General features: G+C 33.7%; 2 protein-coding genes across 2 annotated transcripts; both read right to left on the bottom strand.

The window, feature by feature from the left end:
- Window positions 1-8,685: 8,685 nt before the first annotated feature.
- Window positions 8,686-13,467, bottom strand: LOC107914781 (type I inositol polyphosphate 5-phosphatase 4). Its single transcript, XM_016843810.2, has 13 exons — window positions 12,750-13,467; window positions 12,546-12,633; window positions 12,213-12,284; window positions 12,018-12,105; window positions 11,838-11,942; window positions 11,118-11,748; window positions 10,834-11,027; window positions 10,619-10,727; window positions 10,353-10,501; window positions 9,917-10,219; window positions 9,739-9,811; window positions 9,276-9,353; window positions 8,686-9,177 (listed from the first exon to the last, which is right to left on the bottom strand). The coding sequence occupies exons 1-10, from the start codon at window positions 12,777-12,779 to the stop codon at window positions 9,994-9,996; spliced, it is 1,692 nt and encodes a 563-aa protein (XP_016699299.1). The 5' UTR covers window positions 12,780-13,467; the 3' UTR covers window positions 8,686-9,177; window positions 9,276-9,353; window positions 9,739-9,811; window positions 9,917-9,993.
- A 3,461-nt stretch (window positions 13,468-16,928) lies between these two features.
- Window positions 16,929-20,584, bottom strand: LOC107914791 (homocysteine S-methyltransferase 2). The gene is made up of 7 exons (XM_016843818.2): window positions 20,260-20,584; window positions 19,236-19,292; window positions 18,928-19,157; window positions 18,626-18,755; window positions 18,197-18,400; window positions 17,906-17,977; window positions 16,929-17,444 (listed from the first exon to the last, which is right to left on the bottom strand). The coding sequence occupies exons 1-7, from the start codon at window positions 20,437-20,439 to the stop codon at window positions 17,280-17,282; spliced, it is 1,038 nt and encodes a 345-aa protein (XP_016699307.1). The 5' UTR covers window positions 20,440-20,584; the 3' UTR covers window positions 16,929-17,279.
- Window positions 20,585-24,182: the final 3,598 nt, after the last annotated feature.

Raw genomic sequence — 24,182 nt, 5'->3', positions numbered from 1 at the left:
ATCGAAATCATAAACCCATTTTTGAAATTAATATAACTAAATTGCTCTTTTAGAGGGTCAATTTGTTAAAATTTAAATAAAATCAATTTCATGACAAAATTAAAGTGAAAAAAAAATACAAACATCATATCCAAATTAGAGAGAGCAAAAAATCATCTCCCAGAACTCCGCTACCAACTTTGTTAAAAGCCTCAGGTGTGGTCTGAGTTCAAGTCGCATTAGTCGCATTAATGTTGTCTCATTGGTGTTAGTGCTTTGCCCTCCTCTTATAATTTACCAATATTTTTTTTTACTCAAAACCAACTTTGAAGAATAAAACAAAGGTTGAAGTATGCTTTTAGTCCCTTAAAAGTTAAAAATTCAATCCTCCCATTTTTTTTTCAATTTAAACTTCTAGTTTAATCATTATTGTCATTTGTATTTCTGTCAAAATTTGTCAACTTAGCATGTTTATTTTTTGTTAGTCATATTGTGCATTATATGAGGACAATTTAATCAACATGTCAAGTTGGCATTTTTTGACAAAAAATATTAATAATGTTAATAATTAGATTGAGATTTTTAAATCATATTAACTTTTAGCTTTTTAAGTACAAGGATTAAATTTTAAATTTTATCTAAATATAGGGAGTAACAACACAATTTAACTTTAAAAACAAATATCAAAATTTGGAAATGATATATTAATTAAGAAAATTGAGAAATGGTAATATTTAGAGTAGTTATTATCATCCATATTTAATCATAAAACATAATTAAAATGTAATAGGAGGGACTCCTATTTATCACGCGTTAAATAGAAAAATATTAGGTATACTGTGTGATGGCCGTGCAAAAGAACCTACAATCAAGAGACACTTTGATGACCCATTTTGTCTACTTTGGGGTAATTTGGCCCAACAAGACTGATCATTTATTGGAAAGACTAAAGGCTCATCTACTTAGCCCAATGAATATATATACTTGTAATTTACATTTTACGAAAGTGAATATTTTGTAATCTTAGAGAATATTGTAAATCCTTTAAGAATCTCAACTTGTGGATTGCCTTTAATCTCAAATATTGGTGTATTTTAAACTTTACCGTTGGATTTGAAAGAGCTAAGCTATAAATAAAGGCCTTTCCCCTCATTTGTAATCACTTAGTTGTAATTCTTTAAAGTAATAGAATAATTTAAGAGGATTTACTCAAATAGTTGGTGTTCTTAGTGTTTTTTGTTGTTTTTTGTTTGTTCTGTTTGTTTTTTACTTCTTCGCTTGAGAGTTTACTTACGCTTTTATTTTCGGTGCCTTAGAGAATTTCTCTTGAGAGTTTTTATTTTTTCGAAAGATAGGAGTGAATTTAAAACAAAGGATTTACCTAAAGCCGCATGATTTGCTAGACTAAAGTTCTAGCCTCATGACAGTGCTTCCTACACTTTCTTCCCTCCCTACCATCATTATTACCCTTATTGATTATTGATTTTTGACCGCATTACTTCATCTACTTAACTAATGGATAATTTTTCCTTTTGCTTGGGTCTTCATTTTATACTAAAAATCATGTGTTCGGTTTTTTTATATTTATTTTAAATTTAAATTTAAATTTATAGATTCTATATAAAAATAAAAAAAACATTCGCATAATAATATATATTTATAAAAAATAAAATTTTAATTATTTTTCAATTGAATTAATATTAAAATATAGGGTTAAAGACCCAAATCATGGAAGAAAACAACAGATACAAGGGCGTAAACAAAGGGACAGGTAGGGGCCTTGGCCCCCTTACTCATGGGATAACTGCATTTATAGTCCCTCCCTGAAATTAAAAGATTTAATTTAATTATTTTTAATCTTTAATCAAATGAAAAATTAATGATTTAATTTAAGTATTTTTCATACAAAATTTTGAACTTTTTAACCCCTAAATTTTATAATATTATGAAGAACCCTAAATACAAAATTCCTAACTTGAGCTGTATACCCAACGTTGACCCTTGTTTTCAAACCCCCAATAATTTTCAACGTGTCTTAAACCATAAGTGATTCCTCATTTGACATTATTGATTAATCACTTTTTCTCTCTCTCCTGTATCAATTCAATCTAAGCATAAAAGCAGAATATTCTCTATTAAAAGTTCCACCTCATTTTTATTTTATTATTTATAGTTAAATATTTATAGATATTATATTTGGTTTTATTTTAGTATAAAACCATGCAAAACAATGAAAGTTATCAAAATATCAATAGATGATATTAAAATTATTACAAATATTATCAATTTTTAATAAAATTTAATAAAAAATTATTTAAAAAATTAAGGTTTGATGTGAATTTTTTTTTAAAAGCGATTTCAACCCATAATGACCCTATATATATTATTTATTTTCAGGTGTGTTTAGTTTACTTTTTGTCTCACGCTACAGTATCTAATCTCACTGGTACTGCAATTTTTACACTAACCGTAAGTAAACGTATCGCTAATCTAAATCAACCCTAAATTTTGATCTCACTCTGAACTCAGTATAAGTTAGTTTAAACAGTTTTTGTTACTTACAGTTCTATATAGTTTTGAGCGGTTGGATATAGTTGTGGGTTAAAATTTTATAGGTTAGTGAGTGGTTTATAGATAAAGGTTATTTATTTTTTTCATTTTTAATAATAATTATTTATTAAAAATAATTAAGATATAATTATATTTCAGGTGTATGGGTATGATAAATTCTAAGATAGGTGTATCAAAGAGGCCTCTTTACTATTAAATGAATCAATTTAGTATCTGTACTATTAAAAGAATCAAATAAGATCAAATTGGAATAAAATTAACATTTACTATTAAAAATCATTTATTGATTAATAGAGCTAATATTTTTAAAGTTTTATGGTTCTGTAAATGAGATCTTTTGTTTGGAGTTGAATTGCAAACGGAAAAAAATTTCAAGATATTTTTTATACAATATTAAATGTTAACTTTGTTATAATTTGGACTTATTTGATTCTTTTTAATAATATAGAAATTAAATTGATCTATTTAATGATTGGGGGACTAATTTGATTAGTCATTATAAGGCTACCAAGTACTTTTTTTTGTAGCAAAAAGAGTCAATTACAATCAAATAGAGACAATATTAGTATTCAATAGTACGAAATGGTTATTTAATCAAATCTGATCAGCAACTTTAGTAGGGGCAACATGAAAAACACTGGGCCCAAGTAGAAATTCTTTCATTAGACCCACCAGAATGTGGGAAACAAAATTCGCTTCTCTTGGAATTTGCTAAATGATCACTTGCTAATCATGTATGATAATTCTTTGATTCGTAATATCAAATCTCTATTTGCTTGTCCTTTAAAACCCCCATGAATCCCTTTAATAGCCTGAATGTAGTCAATCTCAAAAATAACTTCCTTCCACTTAAAATCCCATGCAAGATAAAAGTCATCATAAATAACCTAAAGTTCAACTTGTTCAACACTACATCTTCTAATATTTCTCCCATTCTCACCTACCAGTTACTTCAACCTAAATTCTAGTACTAGTAAAAGGATTTAAATGTTTCAGTTTGAGGGTCAATCTATACATACGGGCCTATGAGCCCAAACAGAGAACCACTAAAAAAATTTGAAAATGTAGCCCTAACCCTCAACAAGCTAGCCAATGAAATTAATTACCTTAGCTGGAAGCCGCAGAGAAGACCCACCCCACCCCAAACCAGACCAGGCCAGGCACCTCGCCGGTTGCCTCAACCCCTATCACATACGATACCCTGTCTGCATCTCCAATTTATTAAGGAACATGGTGGAAAAACGAGGGTTGACCATACAATAAAAGCCTCTAATTTATATTTGACAGCAACAAGTGTAACGTCAGCAAACGAGACCTGCACGTGGACGTTCCATATACAAACCTCCATGACACCACCTCTACGCCAACAATGATCTCATGTTTTTTGTGTGTATATATATATATGGTATTTGTTTTTTCATATATACTTCCTCCGCTTTGTGTCGTCTTGTTTGATTTTCAAATTACACTCTTGCTTAACAAGCAACGATCTTGTGTTGAAAACCACGCTTTTAACCTCTATATTACTTCAATCTAATCAATGCTTAATCCGCTACCCTTCATGCATGACCAATGCAAGAATTTAAACTTGTCGTGAGGTAAAGATGATGTATGGTATATGGGATTAGGAGAATTTACTGAAAAAGATGACTCTGTGTTTTTGGTACTTTTAATATTGGATTCAAATTTCAAATATCGTTTTGTAATATTGACGTTCATGGCGTTCATCAGTTGCTTTCAAGGGTGCATACATGGGGAAGATTGTCAGGTCCCAATAAAATAAAAAGAAAGAAAACCACCCATTGCACCTCCATTTTGGGTTTTCGATCTTTTAGGGTAAAATAACATTCCCCTCTCTGGTATCTCAAAAGGGTAGCTTACTTCTAAAATGGTGAAATCAGATATTTCAGTATGCACTTTAATGTAGATTTTGCCCCCCTCCTCGATACTCTCTTGATGGATCTTTTAGTCTATGGTTTTTAGGGTAATGTAGCCCTAACATGGACCTACAGTGTTTTAAGTTGGCCTGGGTGTCTGCATTTACTGAAAGCTACGTATATTGATTTGGGGATTTAGCAATTTCCCATGCAAAAACATGCCCTGCCGTGTCGTGCCGTGCCGCAAGATTTTCACGCATAGCACGATTATGGGACTCCCCCACATGCACCATCCGCCCTTGTTCTTCATTTATTTGCCCAAAATGTTCATATTTTGCATCGTTCAGCTTCAGTATTCCCCCAAAACTGCACGGTCCCAAAAGAATTCCCTTCCTGCATGGCTTTCCCTCCTTCCGGTTTCCATCAGTTTATGACGTCACCTCCCACCCTGACACCCTCAGAGAGATAGAGATATTAATTAATAGCATGCGTAAGCAACCGGTACGAGATGACTCAGAGAGTCAGATTCAGACTCAGACTCAACACAGAGAGGTGTGCTTTTGCCTTTGGTGTTTTGCTTTGCCTTGCCTTGCTTTGTGTCCCGTAGCAAAGGCTGACGTTTGAGACACGTGGGTACCCTCAAAGGGTGTCAGGCTTTGGTAGGTGCTATCTGTTTTGCCAATACCCAAACTTAAGATGTTCCTTACTTTGACCAAATTAAAAGAATATGATTGTAACATTTGATAAATTTGCTGAAATGCTATTATTATCTTAATAGAGATCAACTACTTTAGAGTAATGGTGCCATAGGATGCTGAAGAATTGGAGGAGCTATGGAACTAAAAGGAACCCTATAACCCCTCAAAAAGAACTTATCCATAAGATATGTATTCCAATTCCATCATTCCTATCATTGAGCAATGCTACACCTAACACAAAGCTGTAGCAGGCAATCATTGAAAGCACACATTAGAACAAAAGTTGCTCAATTGTTGGGGAAAAAAATATGAAATCATTGTGTGGGTAGCAATCTCATATATCAAAACTTAAGCTTGACGTAAAAGTATTATGAAAGTTATTATATTAATTAGGAGTCGATTGTATTTTACTCTTTCTATTTAAAAAATTGGCAAATTAGTCTTCATATCTTAAATCAAAGAGTAAATTAGCCATTTCTGTTAAAATTTCCTTCAATGACTAATGGAATAATCAGACAGCGACACATAGCGTGCTATGTGTACGTCATGCTAACGTACAAATATCAATTTTTAATAGTAAAAATAAATGAAGTTTTTAACTAAGGATCAATTTACTCTTTAATCTAATTTATAGTGACTAATTTATCTATTTTTTAGTAAATAATGCAAAATACAATCAAGCTTCTAACACAGATGATTGTAGTAAGGGCATGACAATGAAAGAGCCCTCTCCATCCATGGCACTTGGATAAAACACTGACACAGGCTTGAAATCTTTAGCTCCAATCATGTTCATCATCAGTATACATACATAGACCAAATTTGAAATCGTTATCAAATAATTTAAGTTTTCTTCCTACGGAAAACTTTTAATGGATCTTCTAACCCAGCAATCACATATACTTTTGTCTCCTTGGATTGCTTCACATATTTCATGGCCTTCTAAAAGCATGTTTTTTTTTCTTCTTTTAACAAAAACAAAAAAAAAACAAAAACCAGCAACAGCAACAGCAAAGGTGGCAACTCCCATGCATACATCTCGCATCCCCACTTGGATTTTCTGTCCCCATTCTTTGCCTGCTATACATGTACATTGACCAATGTTAAAAAAGAATATTCAATTAAACTCCAATATATATATATATTATTTTGCTTTATTTTTTGAACCCAATGAAGGGAAAACTGTCACTGTAGTTTTTTGCCTATGAAAAAAGTAAATATATTATATGATTCGATGTTCCTACATGTGAAACAGTTCAAATGGAATGTCATTTTAGATCTAAGTTGTATAAACATAAAAAGGATTATTTCATCTATATATTATATATGTTCTGAGCTTAGAACATAAAAGAAGAAAAGGGTGTATGTTCCTTGAAACAAAAAAGGAAGATAATTTGAATAAGCAAAGTAGTCAAGTCTGGTCGGTGACAGGGAGTACCAAAGAAGGAACCTGTGTAATAAATATTTAAAAAATAAAAAATAGAAAATTACACTGCATATATAATGGCAGATTTTGTTGTTGAAAATGAAGAAACACAACAAATACTAAAATGAGAAAAAAAGAAAGAAAGAAAGTGGCAGAGCATGGAAATTAACTCGGGTCCCCATGCATATAAGTGCTTGCCAAATGTCGTGTCTGTGTGGAATTCATCAGGCTTTATGGGATTCTCTTTTAACCTATAAACACATCCAAGCATGTTTTTTTCTTTAAGTTTAAATCTCAGTCGTTTGATAATAATAAAAAAAAAAGTAAACCCCCACCCTAGCTTTGCTTGTACCTGCAGTGATACAAAGAAGAAACCACCCTTTAATTTACTATTCCTAGAAACTTGTGCATCCATTTGAACAATATTGAAAGTGTTAGGCTGTCATTGTTAAGAAGGTAGGGTTGAATTTTGTGAAGAAATGATTCAGATGTCAAATTTCATAATGTGGTGTCATTCTCGTTAATAATGCTCCTATAAAACGTGCATAGCAATAACGTGGAGTATAGAATGAAAACTTTAAAAAGAAAAAATAAATACATTTTAAAAAATTATGTCATCCATCATTCATAAATAAATCATTTTCCACCAAGTATTGATAAAATAGAGGTTGGAGTTTTGATCTCCATATATTTTGATTTTTAAATTAATTTGATATACATTGAGTTCTTTTTAATTCTAATTTAAGAATGATAGTGGGTCAAATATTTGTATTATTATCTATATCTGAATCAAAATAATAATTCTAAAATTTCGAATCATTTTTCAAATATTCAAATATGCAAAAATCTAAATTCGAATATGCTAAAATTCTTATATATAATCAATTTTATAAACATTTTATAACAAGTGGATCCGAATAAGCAATGTGAATTCAAATAATGAATATTTGTGTTTCTATTGGCATCCTTTCTAAATTTGCAATAGATAGTAATTTTAGAAACTGATTTTAAATATTATCCCATCGTCTATTATTTTTGATTTGTAATGCATATTTGTAAGATTTAATATACACATTTGGTACATAAGTTGTATTAAATTGATCGTTGAAACTAAACTCGAATACTTAATTAAAGAAAACTTAAATTTCCAATTAAGCATAAAATTGAGTATATTATTAACCCATTTATAAACGCGTTAAAGAAGTTTAGTTATTTTTTACATTAAAGTACTATAAACGAATATAAAGATGCCACTTGGCAGGAAGTTATTGGAAAGAACTAAAGCCATTGCATCTCCGTACACTAAATGATCCAACCGCATTTCTTCACGTTCTCCCATAACGCGTATGCAACACGATGCAAACCATGTTACAGAATGTACTCCACGCGCAGTCACTGCGGTTATCAGGAACGACAAGAAAGAAAGGCTTTGTGGGGTCAGAAAAACCAGGGAGAGACCCACATATCTGATCTTCGAGACAAAAGCCGTTGCCTTCCGCGCGCGTGTTGTTTTCAGTTGGGTTTTTATTTTAATCTTTTTTCAACCTTATAAAACTCGTTCCTTCCATAATTTTTTAACCATTTGATGTAACAGATACCGTTGATTTAGTTACAACCCCCCCCCCCCGGCGGGCCATGCAAAATTAACAGCCCCATTCCCAATTTTAACCACTGTAAAACGTTGCTTTAAAATTCATTAACAAGTTGACTTTTGAACAGTGCTGTATATAAGAGGGGATGAGATTTGGACATTGATGTCTTTTATCTTACAGTGCACTAATGGAAAAGTTACATGCAATATATATATATTCAAACGTTGAGTTAATGAGTTGCTTCTGACAGGTTCCAAAGGGTAGAATTGGACTGTAAGTTACAGCCAAGCCAAACCCTACAAAAAAACTAATGGAAAAGTACAGCTATAGCTACCATGGCAGAGAGCAGCATGATTGGTTCCAAGTTTTGTCCTAAAACAAATTTAGCATTTGACAGTTGAGCAAAGGCTTTCAGTGCTTGGTTTAATTAGTGAGGGGATGCTTCACTTTTTTTGTGGTGACAAATTCAATAGCTGAATCACCACTTCATTACCAGTAAGAACTTTGTCTTTTTAACATTTAAAAAAAGAGAAATCTGAAAATGGAGTAAAATTTCAGGCTTTATTGTCTTCAAACACAGATATCAATACAAGCATTGCCTTTTGGAAAAGCCAAGGTCTCCTCCTGAATATTACATTTTCAGACACCAAAAACCAAAAAGAACACAGTTGAGATAACCAACCAAACTGGTTTCTGTTTCTCAGTAAAAATGATTAGTAGCAACAGTAAAAGAAGGTTTCACAATTAAAAAAAAAAAACCCTGTCTGTTATCCACTAGTAATGACTATCCATCATATCTCCAGGCTTTAATCTTCCAAAACTGGTACAAAAAGGAATTGACAATTGATTCCCCATTTTATCTCTCTCTCAACCCAAAAAAAGAAATGTCAGTTCTCTTTATCCTGTATTTCATTTTCTTCAATAATATTGAAGGTTTCAATGGAATTTGGACAAGAACAAAGACTAACAACTTGTCTTGTTGGATATGTAAACTTCAGGAGTTCGGGTGGTTATTGACAATATACAATCTGTACCTGTTGCAGCAATTGAAAAATCATGTAGCCAATTAGAAAAAAAAACAGAATTTCGGGTTAAGAAATTACAATCCGAATGATCAAATGGAAGGACCGACCTTGTTTCGGATAGCCGACAACGGCATGTCTTTATTGCCACCATGGTTCGTATAGTTTTTCTATAGGGTAGTGCCCACCTATGAAATGGGGGACCAATCAATATGATAAGGACAAGACCAAGTAGGAGACTTTCTCAAGTGTAAAAAACACCTTTAACAGGGGAAAAAGAAGACATGATTTACAGCAACACACAGAGAAAATATTCGAATTTTGAAGTACACCTTCTATTTTCTAAAAGATAGTTGGACTAGACCCGAAAAACCCTAATATAATGAGGCAACAAGGTTGGCATGTTACTTGTTCCATGAGATATCGACACTCGTAGGGAGATATGCTTGAAAGTTACAGGTACATAGCACTTCAAATAATTCACCAAAGAAGCCTAGTAGCCTACATTATGATATCAATAAAAGCATTTATTTTTTCTTCTTCAGACCGAGTTGACTTACGAGTAAAACTTACCTGACTGATTGCAGAGAGAGGCCAGGGTTAGAATTCCCGAGTGAATGTGAATCGCACGTTTCTTCATGATATCCTGTTAACAGCCGAAGATGAATAGATTTAATTGTATGGTTTGCAGGAATCAATCGGCAACAGAGAAAGGGTTTATCTGTTTAATTCCCGAGTATAGACGGATTACCTTTATACAACTGTGAACTTGGTCCTGTTGCATTTCCCCTAAGTTACACCGCAGAATATGGATTGCTAAAGATTTTCTCAAAAGAAACTGAGTTCGGTATATCCGTGTGACTGTGGCAATAGCTCTTCAACCTCAATCCTGGCGCTGGAACAACTCATGTTTTTCCTTATTCGACTAATGTTCATAGACTCAACCTTGGCCGAAAAAACACTATAAACAGGCCTATGATCCGAGAACTTTGACTCCCCACGAACATAAGATAGCTGATATAGGCCTCTTCCATACCACAGTATACGATCGCACCTTCACAAATATCAGGTCACGTAGTGTTATGATATTATTAGATCAATAGTAAAAGAATAACCGTGTGACGATTTCATTTCATAGATGAAAATTCCAAAATTCTCATTTCCCTAAATACTCGAAATAACATTACCATGCAGGAGTTCTTCTCTTCTTCTTTGGATGTCTGTCCTCCCCAGCATATCTGTCTGAATTATTAGAATACTTGTATGTAGGGGGGAAATATATCTTTCCTTCACGCCACCCCTCAAAAACACGGCCTTGCCTCTGCTCTATCCGAAGCTGTAAAACCATCAATTCCTTTTTCATAATCTTCAGAGGAACTAAGAGCAGTGTAAAGGTCCTCGAAAAATGAAAGGAGAAACAAATATATTGAACCGAGAAAGGATAAGAACATGCCTGGTCGTTCTCTAACAGTGCCTTCCAATTGCGCATCTCAACCAGAGCTTTGGCAGAGCGGTATGACAGAGCTATACGATAATTCAAATCCCCAAGCCATATAATACGACTGCACCAACACATGCAAAATGTAATATTTTAGGACAAAGGCTAAGACTTGGAAGGTTATATTCTCAGAAAGTAATGTAATAACTTAACATATATGAAGGGCTTACTCATGCTCGAGAATCGTTTCGGGAGAAGTTTCGTCTCCCATACCATGAACCCTGGGAAACCTTGTCTTCCTTAGGATCTCCATAACATCGGAGTTTCTTCGCAGCTCATCACCCTCCTTTTGCCCGGATGTTAAGTGACTACAGACGAAGCAAAAGCTTGTTTGATGCAAAGACATGCTAATAGAAATGGAACCCTGGAAAACTCAAGAAATGAGTATTATGCCTCCTTATTCCTAGTTCGAGAAAATCACTTAAATCAGAGAGTGGTATAGGCAAAAATGTACCTTGTTTCCAAGATAACCCATCAATCCTCTGCCAACGCAGGACACTTTCATGTTACGAACATCGTCTCTAAGATCACTCTTCACCCACACGGTTAGAAATATCCCAACCATTTGCTTGCTGGCAACCAAACAGTACCTCGAATGCCCCATCTGTTTGTTGTTTTCTTCAATGGCAAAAGATCCACCATATGACATTGGAGAATATTGCGAATGGTACTGAGTGTTCCCTGGTGAATCCCCAGGTCCATTTTCATCATCAGAGGAACCCCATTTGAAATTAGGATCATAATCACTTGGCCTATTCCCGAAGATAACCCGATCACATACACTAAAACGGCGATCAAGCTGGGGTTGTGTCATTGCCATGTCATTATCCATTCTCATGCTACGGCTCAAGGATTGAAACGATCGGCGGTGAAAGAAAGATGAAGTCTTCTGCCTTGTCGATCCTTCAAAGTCTGCGTCCAGTTCAACAAGCGGATCGGGGATCGGTGAAGGCATGTAGCAACAACCACTGGTGCCAGGCAGACTATTCAGTGTCTTCCTAATGAGAGCTAGCCATTTCCTAGCCGGTCCATTGTCTTCAGTTCCCAACACATTACCAGCATTTAAAGGTACAATCTCTTGAAAACTACAAGACCAAATCAAAAGATCCAACAAGCTTCTATCAATACCATAAGAATCGAGATGAGGAACAAAATCAGATTCAGTTCCGCATACCCGAGAACATAAATATCAGCAGGAGGAGAAGTATGAAGCCAATCTTCAAGATTCAAATAACTAGGAGGAGATTTTCCAGCCACATTCCAAGTAGCTACAAAAATCCTGCACTCACAAACCAAGATCCTATTAAGCAAAACTCAACACCAGAAAAAGCAAATAAGAACACAAACACATTACCTATAATTATGCACATCGGTAAACTGCGATCCGTCAACATCGGTTTTACCTTGCCGAGCTCGATCCGAATACGTCTTGCTCAATCTCTCTAGCATCCAATGTAATCAATTAAAATTTTGGAAATGGGGGGAGATAAAAGAGAAGTGTGGTCCAAAGTGAAGGCCACAACCCACAATGGCTTATGTGATTTCAAACCTGTTCTACTTTTCTTGACAGTGCATGCCTCTTCCCTCTCTGAAAATTGGTGCCTCCAATCTTCATCAACACCTGAAAAAAGAAAAAAAAAACATAAAGTTGTTAAAGCTGCTACAGCTCTCTCTCTGTCTATCAGGCAGGGGTATCAATTTCACATATTCAAACACCATAAAAAACAAAGACTATGGATTTCATAAATGAAGAAGAAAACAAATACTAACAGATCTTGAGCTGCAAATTCCAAGTACCCCCCCCCAAAAAAAAAAAGGACCCAAAGTACATTTTAATGCAAGTGTTTAGGGTCTAGAAGAATCTAAAAATCAATCAAATCACCTCCATAATCAACATCATCAGCATGAAAGTCTTCAGTTTTACTCTTGATATTGAACCATTTCTTCACCAATGTCTTGGGCCATGAAAGCTTCATTAGGGAAAAATACATTTTCAATACAATCAGCAATCCCATAACTCAAAACACAAAAACTGACATGAAAGAGAATCAAATGAGATTTTTTTGGCTTTGTTTGAATGGAAAACCTTGCTGTTCTTGGAGTTCCCACCTCTCATTGTTTCACAGCTTTTTTCATATAGCTTTAATCCAGATTTGTAAGCAATAAAATTATGAATTTGTGAAGTTGCTTCTTTTGGCTCAACTTATCACTTGATGATATTATTTCTCAGGTGTTTCTTCTGCCCCCTTTGATTAAAATGTAAACAAAGACAAATAGAAAAAGTACAAAAAAAAAAAAGCAAATCTTGAAAACAGGGCTTTTTTAGGGGAAAAGTTCCAAGTTTTTGCTGAAAATAATGGGAGATAAAAAAAAAAGTAGGCTAATTTTGAAATGGTGACACTGTTCCCTCAGGTAATGAAGAGAAAACAAGTGTGGGAACAAAACAAGTTCCTGCCTTTAATCTGCATTACTGTTTTATTTTGAACCAGCAAAGTCTTTGCTGCTTGAGAATTCTCAAGGGAGAAATAGAAACCAACAGAAAGAACTAAGAGATTTTGATGTTAGAACAAGACAATGTAGGACACACAAAAGAGAGAGAGATAGAGATAAAGACTAATGGATTGTCTTTTTTTCTTTCTTTCTTTCTTTGAGTTTGGTCTCTATTGAAAACAAAAAAACTGGTTTAAGGTACAGGGCAAAGTATCGAATTTGAAGAGAATAAAGTGCAAGAGAGCTTGGCTTTCTTCTTCTTCCTCTCTCTCTCTCTCTCTCTTTTTATAAGACCTCGAAATCCAAAGCTTTAAGGGCAAATGTGCAATGGAGATCTCTAATATACCCCCCTAAGCCTAAGTGCAAAGGAAGATATAAAATAAATAATTATCTTAAGCATGGTCGATGGAGGACCCTGCTTCCTTTTCTGGCTTCTCTTATTTAAATGATATCCCAAAATGATACTACAAAACAAAAGGGGAAAAAAAGAACAGTCTCCATTATCAAACTTATTTCAACATTAAAGCCCAAAAATTGGGTTATTAAACATACTTTTTCACAGGAAGTATGTTTTGATGGGGACTTTTTTGAAAGATCAAAACTGTTATTGGAAGCTTGGGTTTTTGAGCTTTCCAGACATAATCCATCAATTATAGGTTCATAGGATTTTTTTTTTTTGGCAAAAGAAAGGTTGGATCTTCAATGGTGTGTGCAATGGTTGAAGGCATCTTTTGTTGCTTTAAAGCAGCCAATATGCTAAGCCTGATACTCCAATTTTGGTGGCTCTTTTGACTCAATATCTAAGCACTTAATAATGTCCATCATATAAACAATCATGAATTGACTAAATGCTTACCATGTTATTTTTTAAAAGATAAAAAATAAACTTTGATTCAATTTCATCCTGGTGTTCTAAGTTTAAACAAAAAAGTAAAAGTGAAGTAAATTGTTGGTGTGTATGATTTGTTTAATATTTTAAATACACATGGCTACATGTGTGATCTGTCTGCTTCATTAAGCAAACCCCTTCATTCGATTAGATTTAAATAATAATAATGTTTTTATTATTAAATGATAAACTAAAAATGGGATCAGGTAAAGTACAAATTAGAAAATTTATTTAAAGGATGAAGTTAAGGTAGGAGCTGTATAGTACGAGAGAAAAGATTATATAAAATTGTATCTATTTTCAATAAAAATGAGCCACTTCATCATTTTCATCTTAAATTCCAATAGATTATATTGGATTTGATTTTTTTCAAGATAAAAATATTAAAGTGGCATGCTTTGATTGGAAATAGATATAAATAACATGTATCTTAATTTTATATAATCTTTTTTTATATTAATATAAGTTGTGGAAAACTCATAGTTTGTGGATGCGATGCCTATTTTTACAATTACATTTAATGGTAAATTAGAGGTTGAATAGATTTAATTGGTAATATATAATTGAAAATTATTGTAAAAATAAAAATTAATTATTTTTTACTTTTTAACAAAATAAAATAAATTTTTCATTTAATTCGTTTTTTTCCTTTATTTTTCTATTTTTAATATATTTTAAAATTTTATGAATCTTTCAATTATTATCAATTCTTTTAAGTTTTAAATTTCAATTTTCGATAATTATAACTCTAATTTTGGTTCAATAAGGTTTTCGTTGTGTTAGCAAAGGCTTTCGTTATGAAAGCTTGAGTCTTCGTGTAAGCTATTCAAATTGCTGATATAGATGAACTTAAAAAAAGTTATATACGATTGATTTGGAAATTTTAAATTTTAATATATATACTTTGGGCTAATTGAGTTTTAGCTCGATTGATATTGATATTATTACCAGTGTAAGAGGACATGAGTTTGATTGCGTTGAAGCCCATTATCCTCCTATTTAAGCGTAAGAGAAAGGCTATGGATAATTAAGTATTCTATAAAAGAGAGCAAAAATGATGAGAAAAATATAGTTGTAACTTAGTAAACAAATGACACTAAAATAGCAGCATACCATATCCAAATAATAACAACAAAATAGTAGCAATAAAACAACAAAGCAAGAAAAAAAATTTACTCAGATTCGAGCTAAACTTGAGCCAAAAACACTTACCCAAGACTCAACTCGTTTAGAAAGTGAGCCTTATTTTTTGTTCAAACCTATTTTTCGAGCCTATATTTTTCTCAAACATTTTCACATTTTGGTCAAACCTTCAGATTTAGTAAGATAGTCTAACTAATAACTAGATCTATTTTAAAGTAAAAAAAAAAACCTCACTTACTTTTAGAAGGTAATAAATAATAAATTTATTTGAAACATTTTAGACTTTAGACATGTAAAAAAGGGCCTAATTTGGGTAATTTTGTGGGGTTATATTTATTTTATGGACATCATATCATGCTGTACTTACAAGGTGTACCGTGAAATATACGAATACCTAAAATTAATGGGACAATTAATCAAGAAAAAGGAAATCAGAGTAATAATTATTGGAAGTGGCCAAAAAGAGAGAAAAGAAATGCAAACTAAGTACAGTTGATGTAAGTTGGAAGAAACTGTTTCCAATTTCGAAGAGCAATGGGTCCACTCCTACTCCTATTCAATGTTCCGTCCAATTTTAAAAATTAACATGATGAATGAATTTAATAAGCTCTTTCTTTTTCATCTTGAGTTAGACAGATGCTGAAAAGCATATAAAACACATGTGATGCTGATATCATTTTGAAATCACAATTTACTAGGTTTTAATTTTTATAGTATTTCGATTTCCAGTTTTATTATGTGTAGTTTTATCTAATTATATTCTGATTTTTTTGATTCTTGCTTGGACTCCAAAAAAAACTCCAACTCATGACACTAAAGATGAAAAATCTATCACCAATTGACATTAGTGGTTAAGGAAGTCTTGGACATATATTTATACATGTATTGTTGAATAATAAGCAGTAATTTCAAATATTAAGGGTGAATCGAGCAATAATCAAACTGTTCAGAGTTTTAAAAACCTGAAATATGAATGTTAAAACTTGCCCCCCAAAACGGCAAATACAGAACAAAAGAAGATGGGTAGTGTACTGTATACAGATGGGAGAAGTGGGGCAATCTCTTTCTCTTAACCAACCCTTTTAAAGGAGGAGGTTTCTTTATTAATTATTTCTCATTTGCTTTTATAGTAAATTAGTAAGTGTGGGTCATAATAATCCCCAAACCACCTCCGTCGTCTTCGTTAATGCTAACCCCTTCTTTTCACTCTTGAAGTAATTACGCAAAAGCTTATTCTATGATCTCTCTTTTATATAACAGTTTGCCATTGTACGAGGACTGATTCCATATTTTAACCTTTTGATAGTAAAACGTTAAACTAGCACTTGAGGATTATCTGTTATAGCTCCCCCACCTGAACATTTTTATTCACATGTAGCAGTCAACATCATTGACATTAATTAAATAACATTGTCATGCTCGTGAAGCACCTTCTTACTACTATTTCTTGTTTCTTCAATATCTGACAATCAACTACTCAAGAACTCAAATCCCTTTTTTGTCAAAGGAATTTCCAAGTTGTTCGCACAAGACACTAAAATCCACAGCTGCTAACAAATAGTAGGTTTATAAAAGACATTGACTACTTTTTACCTTTTCTCTGCACTGATGCAGACTAGAAATTTCAGCCGAATGGGTGTTAAGATGTTGCTTTCGGCAGGTTTCACCAAAAAGGCGGCGACCAAAGCGTGAGAAATCATTATATTCTAAAGAAAGTGAATACTTTCTAGCATATACCAAATATGAAAATCAGATTCCTACTAATAAAATTTCCAGATTAATGAGTACTAGTACTTTATAACATGCATACCAAACACCTTCAAATGGCCAGGCCAATACATTTAACCTTCAGGAAACAACAGTTAGAACCAAAATAATATAACTCATGAAACAAGAGAGTGGGAAACCCGAAACTGATACAAGATGCATGCTCCTCATGAACGAAAATAGCGGCTGCTACAACAGCAATTAACTACTACATGTAAGGCAAAGCTTCTGGCAAGCATTCTCTTCAGACTAAAACATGGGAAACAAGTTAGAAATTTAAAAGGCACCTCGGCATCCCGTTTGCGTATATAATCAGGTTGCTGTTTTTTATTTCTGCCCGGGTGCTGCAGGGGATCTATCGGAAAGTGCCCTGTATATGGCTTTGATAGTATTTGGAGTAGTTCTACAACAACCTCCTACAAGTGAAGCCCCAATCTCGCACCATTTGTTTACGTAAGAGACAAAATCTTCATCTGAGACTCCTGTATTTTCCTGTCACAAAAAGAATGATGCAGATTTTGGTATGGCATGTCACAGAACATTAAGGCTCCACTTGAATACTTTAACAAATGAATTACTGAAAATCAGTATACTTCAGCTTCCTTTTCCTTTTTTCCAATGATTTTTCAATTTGCTTCATACTTAGGTCCTTCCTTTCTTTTATTTAAAGCCAACAGAAAATATAAGTTTGTTAAGTGTAGTTTAAAGCTGGAAGAAGATCAAGACACAAATCAGGCTTGAAAATTGAGATTTCACCTATCCTGTTGCAAAGTTCAGAAACAGCAATCAAGAGGAGTTACTTGATAACATGTTGGGCAACGACTTAAAATTCTAGCTAGTACCGGTCATATTTTTCTTTAAGATACCCTTTTGGCTCAAGCTGTTCCTTCAGGTTTCAGACCCTTTTTTATAAGGGATGTTTCATGCATCATCTAGAGAGAAAAAGAACTTACCACCCATTCCTTCCGATCAGCATCATACCTCTCACCACTATTGGGATATATAACTATGGGTTTGGTAGTGACCTGCACAAATTATTAACCAAATAAGACTGAAGAATCCATCAAAATTTCAAGACTCCAACATTACAGGAACAAATTCCTCAAACATAAAAAGAAGAAAAAGAAAAGGAGAGAACCAGTTTAATTACTAAATCATATCCAACTAAAAGTGAGAAAAGAAGTGTACAATAGTTAAATTAGAATGACTATTAACAAAATAACAGAAAAAAAAAACCCCAAAACCTTCTTAATTGCTAAAATCAGATCATGAATAAATCTAGGTGGCGTGCAGTTGATTCCAACAGCAACAACTTGCTTGCAAGATTCAGCAATTGATGCACACTGAAGCAAAGAATCGCCGCTAACTACATTGACGCCATCTTTTGAGTTGAAAGTTAACCATGCAGGAATCTTTATGTGTTCTTCCTCTAAGAGTTCAGCAAAAGCCTGTATGAAGACCCCCCCCCCCAAAAAAAATCTTAATATTAAGAAGAAATAAATTAAACAGCAAAGTAAACATAAGCATCAGATCAATAACACTTTACTAGCCAAATCAGGAAACATTTAGACATGCAAGAAATGAAACTTAGTAACTTGCTTTTATTCCTCACACCCTTCTTACTTTTATCTTAAAGAAAAAGGTTTCATTCAGAATCAAATATTCAGCTATACCTGAGCTTCTATCTTGTTCGGAACTGTTTCAAATGCTATTATGTCAGGACCTGCTTCGGCCAGGACCTGAACCCTTCTTCGATGAAATTCTTTCAAAGCATTTACTGTCATTGCCTCACCATAGCACCCACTGGGATAGAGAATATAACAACAAAAAGAGGAGGCATGTAAATATGTACTCCAAATTTAATGGTTTTCATTTACACAAAAAGATAACAGATAGTGGCAAAGAGCCTAAAAGCAACAATATCGGGTTTGGATTGAACATTACTTGATAATATTTGCATAGTTGGTAGACACACCTGTACTCAGAACCGTCAGCCAGATAAGCCCCATAGCTGCCTACAGATGCTGCAACCAAGATTGGACGGTTTTTTAGTATCCTACCATCTCCTGTTCCACCACTAGAACTTTTACTACATCTTTCATAATATATACGCCTTGCCTCTAGGGCAATATCCACACTTTTTTTAAGCAAGTTTTCACTTTGTTCTCTAGAAAAGCCTTTTGCTTCAAACCCCTGAATTGTGGCCTATTAAAGATATATAAATTTGCATCAGTTGGCAATGGAGAGAGAGAGAGAGAGAGAGAGAGAGATTATATCTGATACCTGATAGGATGCTGTGATAATAATATCTGCACCAGCTTCAAGGTAATCAAGGTGTACCTGCTCAAAATAGATTGGTTAATGATCTGGAGAAGCAACCTAAACATCACATTCGGTCCATCTTAAAGCTTATATATGACTTTCTTGTTCAGCATCTCAACTTTTAACCATCACTATGTTATGGCATTATTCTTGTTTGTTTGGACATTGCAATACTTCAACGATATCCTAGCTCAGTCTCCAATCTCATATACACTTAGAATAGTATAATTTATCTGGAAATTCCGTTAAGTAAAACCCAGGTCTCATATGTGAAAAGGCAACTAACAAGCACTTTTAGTTATTGAAACTTCCAACATCGATTCCGAAGCCTAGAAGAGAACTAAGCTTTTCTCAAATAAGCTTTCAAACATCCCAATCTCTGTATCCTGTTTATTGTTTTCCCTTTCTCTAATTCCCGAGAGAAAGAGATAGAGCAAAGGGACTAAATAAAGTCAATTCTTTCACCATAATATTAAAAAAAGCAAGATAGTAGCCAAAGCTCAAGCACTTAACTCATTAACATTTACCTCTCTGTATCAGTAACATTTATAAACAAAACAATAGAACTCAAAACTGACTCGTGACCAATAACCCTTAAATGCCACTGACCTGACTCACCAGATCAAAACTGGACCACCTCCACACTGTGGTCCAGTGTTCTATACATGCATACATAAATAAATATATATATACTGCATCCACCATATCAGAGCAACTTCCTTTGTCTTTTTCCAATGAAAAATAATTAGATTATAATTCAGTTCTATGTGCAGAACAGTCAAAATTCCCAAAAAGACCTCCACCAACCACTCCTTCACTGCTATTCCATTATTCCCCTTCCTTCCATCAGTAAAACTTACTTACATTCACGTAAAATTCAGTTCCTAAGTTCCTATTACAACCACTTTGGATTATATATGACGTAAATAAAATAAATCAAGGTTCGAAAAAAAAAGGTAATTTTGAAAGAGGGAGAAAAACTTACGGAGCGAATAAGGTGAGGAGAAGTGAGGAGGCATTTGGCACTCCAGAGGGGATCGTTTAGGTCAGCACCGTGGAGTTCCAGCTCGGTCGCCAGTCCACCGTCGATAACAGCGGTGCCTCCCATCTGGCGGAGGAACTCCTTCATCAATGACGGCGTCGCCGGGATGTTGAAAGTCTCCATTTCTTTTCTAAATTAGAAGGGGATAAGCGTTAAATGCGGTCGCCGCCTCGCCCTCTCTCTTTTGCTGTTTGCTTTTGGTTGGAACTTAAGAACAACTGGATGGATGACACACTTCTAACTATATCTCGCCATGCCAAGTGCCAACACCCAACTTATAGAGATAATCACTTTTACCCTTTAGCCCCGGCAATTGTCCCGTTTTACAATATTTACCATTCCAGTTATTTTAATTTTATAATAACAATTTGGATAAATTACACCCGAGGTCAATAAACTACTAATAAATTTACATTTTAATCATTCAACTTCAAAATGTTACAAAATAAATCTTGAACTATGAATCATTCGAAAAATTTTATTTAAGTCATTAAACTGTTAAGTTTTTTTTTAAATCCAGCTAGCGATCTCCAAGCAACAATTTGACGATTGGTATGATAGATCAATACTCATTTATGAGTATAAGAACATACATTAGATTCAAGTCGATCTGACGATTAGTATTGAAGATCTAAAAAGAAAGATGTTTGAATTTTGGTTCACAAATTCGTGATGTTTAAAGTTGTTTCATAAAAAAATTGAACTATAGAAGATAAGAAGGAAAAAGAGTTTTTGATTGGTGTAGACGATGCGAATAGAGAAGGTAGTGATTTTAACAACCCAATGACAAAACTTCCGAATAGTTTAGTAACTATTTTGTAAACTTAAGCCTTAGTAAAACTTCAAACCATATATAAATTCAACAATTATTAAATTCTATATACATGTAACATCTATACCATGTATCCATATACTACATATAAATCATTTCCATGTAAATACCTGTACTAGTTCATATCGAACTTGTATAATCTCGTAATAACAATATGCTCGTTGAACCACTTAGAATATCGTTAGATACGCGGGTAGTACACATAAGGTGTACTGAACTGTAATCCATCAATTCTTGTACATGTATGCTCATACGAGCGATAAACGGTAAGCTCCTCCGAGCTGAACAACGGTAAGCTCATATGAGCTGAGTATCGATAAGCCCATAAGAGCTGGAATCAGTAACCCTAATGATGTCATTTGTATCCTACAAATTCTTAAGGTTCAAACGGGGCTCGATATTCTTTGTACATCGTCGGTTATGTGCTCGATGATTATACATAATAATTAAACCATTCACATACATATATTTCAATTAAAGCATATAAATACGCAATATAATTACATGAACTTATCTTAACTCGTACGATGGAAATATGACCGTTTAATCCACGACTTTCTCTTTCCCCCGATCTAATTCCGTACGTTGTTTTTCTTGACCTATATAATAAAATTTAACCAATTTAATCATCATTCTATTCGATTCAATCCAAAATTCATGTTATGGCAAAAATATCATTTTGCCTCTATACTTTTGACTTCTTTACAATTTAGTCTTTAAGCTCGTAAAATGAAATTCATGCAATTTCATCCACACTTAAGCCTAGCCGAATTTTATATGTGCTTATAGCATCCCATATATTCCAAAAATTCACACATTTAACACATAATTTTCATATTTCTTAATTTAATCCCTATTTGATAATTTCAATAAAATTCACTTAACAAAAGTTGTTTTATTAACAACAAGGACTCATTTTCTTCCATTAAACTTCAAGAACAACTAAAATGCTCTCATGGAAAAACCCTAGACTTTCAACCATTTTGCAAATTAATCCCCTAATTAGCTAGGTTAAGCTACAACGATTCCAAAAACATAAAAATCAACAAAAAGAAACGCCAAATTCACCTACATGCAAGAGTTTTCTTAGCTGAAAATTTGAAGCTCTCCCAAGCCTATTTTTTCTAAAAATCTCAGTGGTGATGAACTAAGGATGATGGCCTATTTTGTTTTATTTAATTTATTCTTTAATTGACTATTTACCATTTTCACCTTACCTAACTTTAAAAATTACTCAGTTACCAAGCCATGCACTTTCTCTATCACCTTTAATGGTCTAATTACCATATAAGGACCCCCACTTTAATGTTCTATAGCTATTTAACACCTTTAGCTAATATAACACAATTTTGCACCTTACGCGATTTAGTCCTTTTTCATAAATTGAGCATACAAACGATAAAATTTCTTAACGAAAATTTAAAACTATCATATTATCATGCTGTAGATATTAAAATAATACTAAAATAAGTTTTTCAACTTCAGATTTGTACTCCTAAAACCACTGTTCTGATTTCACTGAAAACGAGTTGTTATAACTCTCCCCCCTAAGAAATTTTCATCCCTGAAAATCTTACCAGAAAATAGGTTAGGTTATTATTTTTTCATGGCTTCCTCAGGTTCCCAAGTAGCCTCCTCAACCCCGTGACATTGCCAAAGAACCTTTACTAAGGCTATATTTTTGTTTCTTAATTCTTTAATCTCTCGTGTCAAAATTCTGATCAGTTCTTCGTTATACGACATGTCGGGCTGAGTCTCAATCTTTGTCGGAGATATTATATGCAAAGGGTCTGATCGATATCATCATAACATAGATACGTGAAACACATTATGAATCTTATTAGTTCTGACGGTAAATCAAGTCGATAAGCCACTGACCCTATTCTCTCGATAATCTCATACAGCCCGATAAATCGCAGACTCAACTTTCCTTTGCGACCAAATCGAAGAATTCTTTTCCAAGGCAATACTTTTAGAAACACTCTATCACCAATCTGAAATTTAATATCTTTATGTTTTAAATCCGCATACGATTTTTGTCGAACTGAAGCTACTTTCAAACTGTCACAAATCACTTTCAATTTCTCTTCAGTTTCTCGAATCAAATCAACCCCCTGTATCTTTTTCTCACTAAGCTCGGTCTAGTAAAACATAGTTCGATATTTACGACCATATAAAGCTTCATACGGTGCCATCTTTATACTCGACTGAAAACTATTGTTATACGCAAATTCAATCAACGATAAATATTTTTCCTAAGTACCTTCACACTCTATTACACGGCAGTGCTAAAATACAATGCTAAAATGCAACCGCGTAGCTAAAGCTTCTTGCAACTTCTTCTAAAATGGAGATGTAAATCGCGGATCTCTATCCGAGATAATAGAGGCTGACACTCCGTGCAATCTGAAGATCTAAAAAATATACAACTCAGCCAACCTATCAAGTGAGAAGTCTATACACACCAGAATAAAATGCGCGGACTTCGTCAAGCAATCAACAATGACCCAGATAACATCTTTCTTTTTCAGAGATAGAGGTAATACTGATACAAAATTCATCGTAACTCTATCCCATTTCCACTCCAATATCATCACTGGTTGTAATAGTCCTGAAGGCACTTGATGTTCGGCCTTAACCTGTTGCCAAATCAAACATCTGGACACAATGTAAGAAATGTCGCGTTTCATCCACTAATACATCTGTCTCAAATCCTGTACATTTTGTTACTCTCAAGATGAACAGATAAGCTCCACTATGAGCTTCATGTAGAATTTCCTGTATAAGTTCTATATTTTTTGGCACACAAACTCTACCTTGGAACAGCAAACAATCATCGGATCCGATCTGAAACTTTGAATCAGTAGTCGACTCACATTGTACCCTTTTAACTTGCAATTCTTTATCACATTTCTGAGCCTCGCAGATTTGCTACAGAAACATTGGTTTAGCTTTTAACCCAACTAATATCGATCCATCATCTGACAAAGTCAATCGCATATTCATCGCTTTCAAGGCAAACGAGGATTTTCTA

Source organism: Gossypium hirsutum, chromosome D08, assembly GCF_007990345.1.
Source record: "Gossypium hirsutum isolate 1008001.06 chromosome D08, Gossypium_hirsutum_v2.1, whole genome shotgun sequence".
Classification (NCBI taxonomy): Eukaryota; Viridiplantae; Streptophyta; class Magnoliopsida; order Malvales; family Malvaceae; genus Gossypium; species Gossypium hirsutum.
This window is presented reverse-complemented; position numbering and strand designations above follow the sequence as displayed.

Excerpts from the sequence above, each read along its gene's own strand:
- LOC107914791 (XM_016843818.2), bottom strand. The coding sequence starts at position 20,439 with ATGGAGACTTTCAACATCCCGGCGACGCCGTCATTGATGAAGGAGTTC. Across the intron at positions 19,158-19,235 it reads TTATCACAGCATCCTATCAG|GCCACAATTCAGGGGTTTGA; the intron begins GTATCAGATATA and ends TATCTTTAATAG. Across the intron at positions 17,978-18,196 it reads TGATTTTAGCAATTAAGAAG|GTCACTACCAAACCCATAGT; the intron begins GTTTTGGGGTTT and ends TAATTTGTGCAG.
- LOC107914781 (XM_016843810.2), bottom strand. The coding sequence starts at position 12,779 with ATGAGAGGTGGGAACTCCAAGAACAGCAAG. Across the intron at positions 12,285-12,545 it reads TGATGATGTTGATTATGGAG|GTGTTGATGAAGATTGGAGG; the intron begins GTGATTTGATTG and ends TTCTTTTTTCAG. Across the intron at positions 11,943-12,017 it reads ACCGATGTGCATAATTATAG|GATTTTTGTAGCTACTTGGA; the intron begins GTAATGTGTTTG and ends TTGTGAGTGCAG.